This window comes from Chiloscyllium plagiosum, chromosome 20 (genome assembly GCF_004010195.1).
Source record: "Chiloscyllium plagiosum isolate BGI_BamShark_2017 chromosome 20, ASM401019v2, whole genome shotgun sequence".
NCBI classification, from domain to species: domain Eukaryota; kingdom Metazoa; phylum Chordata; class Chondrichthyes; order Orectolobiformes; family Hemiscylliidae; genus Chiloscyllium; species Chiloscyllium plagiosum.
This window is the reverse complement of record NC_057729.1, coordinates 13,064,047-13,070,046: the sequence shown is the minus strand read 5'-3', so window position 1 is coordinate 13,070,046 and position 6,000 is coordinate 13,064,047. Positions and strand designations below refer to the sequence as shown.

Here is a 6,000-nt window from a genome sequence, read left to right as displayed (position 1 = left end):
CATTTTTGCTCTACTGTCTTCCCCGCTAGGCTCTGCTTCCAGTCTATTTTTGTCAGTTCCTTTCTCATGCCCTCATAATTACCTTTATTTAACTGTAACACCATTACATCCGATTTTGCCTTCTCTCTTTCAAACTGCAGACTGAACTCTACTGGTTAGTAATGTAAAAAAACTGTTGCAAAATAAGAGCTTGCAATTGGTTTATAAACTTAGCAACAACACTGAGTAAACTTGGAACCTCTATCAACTAAAAGGACAAGGGCAGCAGGTGCATTGGACTCCGCCACCTCCATCCATCTTGGCATGTAACTATATCAGCATTCCTTCACTGTCGCCTGGTCAAAATCATGGAACCCCCCTTCCCTAACAACACTGCATACACCCTATCCTGCAGCAGTTGAAGGTGGTAGTTCATCACTACCTTTCTCAAGGGCAGTTAGGGATGGGCAATGAATACTGTGGTTGAAAAGAATCTGTTGTGAATTTAAACACCTTGGTTGACCTGCCCTTTAACTATTCTGAGAGTTTAATAACACTGTACTGCTTTTACCAGTTGAGCCAGACCATAGTTCTAATCCATGGAAGTTAATGTTCATAGAACTATTCAAAACATATATTTTGATAATAAACCCATTAATAACTAGATTACTGTTAATGTACAGTGCTTTAAAGTAACTCATAGATTATACACTAACAGAGAGACATTATTCGGTGGATCTCTCAAATTTAATAGCCAAAAAGTTCTTTGAAAGAAATAATTACCTAGTGAGTCCTGGGGAGAAGGAGATGTTGTTACTCATCTTGCAATGAAAACAAGGGATAGCAACATCTAAGAAAACTGTTTTCAACAAACATGGCCTGAAGAATTTGACTATAAAATATGTAATTCATCCTTCTGTTTTTTTCTAATGTCAATAGCCTCTTTGGAACGACTTCAACCACGAGGACGGCAGTATAATGGAAGCCAAAGGAATCCTGTAGGACCAGGCGACCAGAGAGGTGCACAACAACTGCGACGGGCACTTTCCACACCCAGGCATGGGGAGCTGCTGGCAATTGGAGAGACTGGGGGAAGGAACCAAGAGTGGCACGTTGACCCCAACCCCAGATATGCAGAAGGGAGGCAAAATGTTGTGAGACCCAATAGAAATCCAGCTGGACGAGCTCCTCCTGCTCTGGGAAATCGCCAAGGCCCACAGCAGGCCAGAAGGGATCAGTATCCTGAACGTAGGAATGAACCGAGGAGAAGGAATGACTTTCGTGAGGGTGGTAGAGGCAGGCAGATTGAAGTGCAGGGAAATCCTCACTTCCAGAGAAGGAGGCCTCAAGAAGGAACTAAAGAGGAACATACAAAGGACAAAGAGCAGTTTGTGAGGAAGTTAGGCTATAAAACAATGGAGGGCCTTTTGGACAAAGAGCCCTCTGAAATTGTCATAACTTTAGCCTACAGCTCTGGCCTAAAAGACTTACTAAGTCAACAACTAAACACATCTTTTATTCAACTCATTTGTAAAGTTTTATGTAAGGCCTGCAGGTCAAAGACTGACAGACAGAGCATTCAGCATCTGTTAGGCATTGTAAAGGACTCCCTCTTTCTGAAGGTTCAACTGCCTCGCTATGTGGTTCAGATGAGTACTGAAGCAGTGCCTTCCCGTAGGCATCAATATCCTGAATATATTGAAAGTATTCTATTCTTACTTCAGGAATTGGTGAGTATTTTCCCAGCCAGTTCAGTTCAGGAAATGTCTATGATGATTTCGGTTTTGGATCCCACAGTGAATACCCTACGGGCTGCTGGAGTTTCAATTAGTGAACAGATTGAAAATAGCCTGGAGAAAATCAAAAATATAACTCATCACCTGCAAGAGCGAAAACGGGATGGAACGCTCAGAACAGATACCCATATGATGATTGACAATCAAGAAACTGGTCCTGAGGACAACTATAGAGCAATGACCATATATCCCACGTACAATGAGGTACATTTGGAGGAGAGGCCATTTCTGCGGCCTAATCTTATTACTGAAAGGTATGCAAGCACTGAAGTCTACCTTGATACCCATTTTCGTCTTCTGAGGGAAGATTTTGTAAGACCACTGAGAGAAGGAATATTAGATTTGCTTCAGAATTATGATGATAAGGGTCTGAGGAGGAGAAAATTCGATGACATTAGAGTATATTTCAACACACGTATTATAGTCCCACTCTGCACATCCACTGGTGTAGGCTATAAGGTCCAGTTTGACACAATGCCACTGAAGTTTGTCCGGTGGCAAAACTCAAAGCGTCTGCTGTATGGATCACTTGTGTGTATGTCCAAAGATAACTTTGAAACTTTGCTGTTTGCGACTGTGTCTAACCGGGATCCCGCAGAGTTGAAAGACGGCATTGTCCATTTGTCTTTTAACGTGCGAAGCCGACACTTGTTGGCTGAGATTGAACCTTCGGATTGTTTCCTAATGGTTGAAACAACAGCTTATTTTGAAGCCTACCGCCATGTTCTAGAAGGGCTGCAGGAGATCCAAGGAGAGGATGTTCCCTTTCAAAAGTACATTGTAGAATGTGATACTGAAATCCAGGTTCCAAGATACTTGAATTTCAATGATTGCTATGACTTTTCTGCTCTAATGAATGCAAAACCCCAAGACCCTGAGGAAAATCCTGATCAAATCTTTGAACATTTGCAAAGGAACACCAACATCAATGTCCTTAATCCTGCATCATGGCCAACAAAGGAAGAACTGAACCTGGATGAATCACAGATGAGAGCTCTGCAGATGGCATTGACTAAAGAGTTGGCCATCATACAAGGTCCTCCTGGGACAGGTATACTCAAAGAAGAGCATCTGCACTTCTAGTTTATTTAGAATGTTTTGTGGCTTAAAAATTAGAACTATTGTTGTAAAATCTTTGTTCGCCAACGGTGTTTTCCTTTTCTATCCTAAAAATATGAAATCACTGTGGAATACGAAAAAATGTACTTAGTAGTTTCCAGCATCTCATCTGTGTGAGTGTCATTGAGTTTTGAAATAACATAGGGGCATCACAACCGAATGTCGATCCTTTCTCTGCCTAATATCCACAAACTATTGTGCTATTCTCCCCCCCCCCCCCCCCCCACCTCAAATTAAATGCATTTAACTGTTTTTGCATAGCTACCACTAGTGTATTTAATCACAGTCTATAACCTCATGTCTTGGTGATTCCCCTCTCTACCATTACCATCGAGTCAGAAGATCAATTCTGGTTCAGTGGAGATTGCAGGAGGACAGGCTAGGCGAAGCTCCTGGCATATCTAAAATTGAGGTGTCAACTTGATAAAGTAACAACACAGGACTACTTCCATTCTAAATATTGAAAGGAGCATGTAATAGACATGGCCAAATGATCCCAGAACTAATAGGTTAAATCTATGTTCTGCAGTCCTGTTGCATCCACTTATGAATGGAGGTGGACAATTAAAAAACCTAGTGGAGATGAAAGCCCTACAAACATGTCCATTCTTAACAATGGATGAGTCTGGTACATCAGTGTGAAAGGACAAGGCTGAATTATTTGCACTATCTTTGGTCAATAACCCAGAGTGGATGATTCATCTTGGCCTCTTCCTCTCCCCCTATCAAAGGTTCAAGTCTTCAATTTGATACACTCCACGTGACCTCAGTAAATCGCTGTGAGTACTGAACAGGCTATGGGCCCAACCAATATTCCAGCAATAATACTGAAGACTTATGCTCCAGAACTAGCCGTGCCGCTAGCCTAGCTGTTCTAGCCTAGCTAGAACTCTGGCATCTACGTAATGCTGTATATTCCTCAGCTTTGTCCTGACAACTTTTGTCCTGACAACTTTTGCCCTGACAGTCTTATCTCCATCATTAGCAAAGTGATGGAAAGGGGTGTAGACTGTTGCAAAGGCAACAGGAGCCAATCATCTCTGATCACATGACAACCTTGATCCAAACACTGTCAAAAGAGCTAAAATCCAGAAGTGGAGTGAGAGTGACTGCCCGTGAGCTCTAGGTGAACATTTGATCAAGTGAGGCATCAAGAATCTCTAGAAAAAATAGAATCAGTGGAAACCAAGGGGAAATCTCTCCACCGGTTGAAATCATACCGAGCACACAGAAAAATCATTGCAGTTGTTGGAGGTCAATAATCTGAGTCTCAGGACATCACTCGGGAGTTTTGACCAGCTTTCTCTCTCACTTTCTTTCCAGCTGCACAGGCATCCAAGGCCTGTGCACAGCAACGACTTCCAGAACTGAAAACCAGTACCATGATTGGTGTGTTGATGCCAATCACTGTGTGCAACCTTGGAGTGCAGCCGTGCAGCTTGGAGGGAATGCTAGTTTAGATCCAACCTGGGCTCAACTTATTCCAGGGGGCTAATTAAAAGCATTATAGTTCTTGCAGAATTAGTTTGTGCCACATTTGTGTGAGCTCCTCTCTAAATACATCAAAACATTTAAACTGAGATTTATCTGAAAAGTAAATATGACTTTTTTCATCTAGAAATTTAATAAATGTATGTATTGCAGTCCTTCACACAAATAATAATCAATCTGCTAAATCTCTCGCAAAGGAACAAATCTTTTTCTTCAGTAACAGATCGTCCTTAAAGCTCAGATGTTCCAAGGGAAGTAATTGAGACAGTTCCATTAAAACTTGCATTTGTCGCAACTAAAGTGGCAGCACAGGAGTTCCACCAAAGTTTCCAGTAATGTTCTTCCATTTGATAGATGAAGGGATGTGAAGATATAAAAAGGAATTCACAATATACCACATGCATTATGTACCTATCCTTCCCCTCCCAGCAAACCTCATTTACTGTCCTGTACAAACTTTCCTGGGCATGTCAGTGGGAAACTGTCTCCAGCATCTTCTCTTCACAAACGCTATACAGTTGTGCCACTTCCTGAAGGCTGTTCCTCAGACAACTTAAATGTCCTTTAAATAACTCGTGAACATGATGTAAGCAACTCTTTTAAGTCACAGTTCTCCCAAATCATAACCACGAACATGTACTGAAACTGCTCTGTGTAGGCATGTCAAGAAAGTAATGCAATGTACAATATTTTCAACCATTTTCAACCATCTTCAGCTCTCCCGGCAATGGTCTTGCCTCCACTATAAGATCAGAAGTAGGTTCACTGATGATTGCACAAAGTTCAGCAGCAGTTACAACTCCTCAGATACTGAACAGACTTTGTTTACATGCAGCAGGCCCTGGACAACATCCAGACTAGGGTTAATTAGTGGTAAATAATATTTACACCGCACAGGTGCCAGGCAATAAGCAACTCCAACAAGAAAGAATCTAGCTATTGCCCCATAACCTTGTATAGCTACACTAGAAAATTCGAGGCTTGGAACTCTGCAGCAAGTAACTCACTTTCTAAGTCCCCAGTTTCTGTCCACCATCTACAAGATTCAAGGCAGTAATATAATGGAGTACTGTCCACTGGCCTGGATGAGTGCAATTCCAGTAACATTTAACAAAGTTGATACTATTCATGACAAAGCAGCCCATTTGTTTGGCACCTGATCTATTATTTTCAATATTCACTGCCTTCCCAATTGACATACAGTGCTGCAGTATGTAACATCGACAAGATGAACTGTACCAACTCAACAAGGTGAAGTAGCCTCAGTCGTTTCCCATCCTTTTTAAACATTAATTGGAAAGTATATAAATAAGTGAAGAATCTAATTCAAGAATATAACCGCCAATCAGGCCACTAATAAGTACAAAAATAATGAATAATCTAGGGCTCCTTCCTCTCACATAGATGATTTTATGGAATTCTTTACATTTATGAAGGGCTTTAATAAGGCAGATCTGGAAAAGGTGTCTCCAGTTGTGTGACATTACAAAAATAGGAGCCATGAATGTGAGATACTCACTAAATCAGTAAGGAATTCAGCACACACTTCCTTACCCTGAGAGCAATTAAAATGTGGTACTCTGTATCATACAGAGTAACTGAGGTGAAAAGCGTG

General features: G+C 41.4%; 1 protein-coding gene across 5 annotated transcripts in view; it reads left to right on the top strand.

The window, feature by feature from the left end:
* Nucleotides 1-6,000, top strand: part of znfx1 (zinc finger, NFX1-type containing 1) — a 69,267-nt gene that overhangs the window by 24,038 nt on the left and 39,229 nt on the right. For all 5 annotated transcript variants that reach the window (XM_043710198.1, XM_043710199.1, XM_043710197.1 and 2 more), the window contains exon 3: nucleotides 919-2,826. In XM_043710198.1, coding sequence (XP_043566133.1) covers nucleotides 919-2,826 — 1,908 coding nt within the window. The remainder of the gene's footprint in view (nucleotides 1-918; nucleotides 2,827-6,000) is intronic.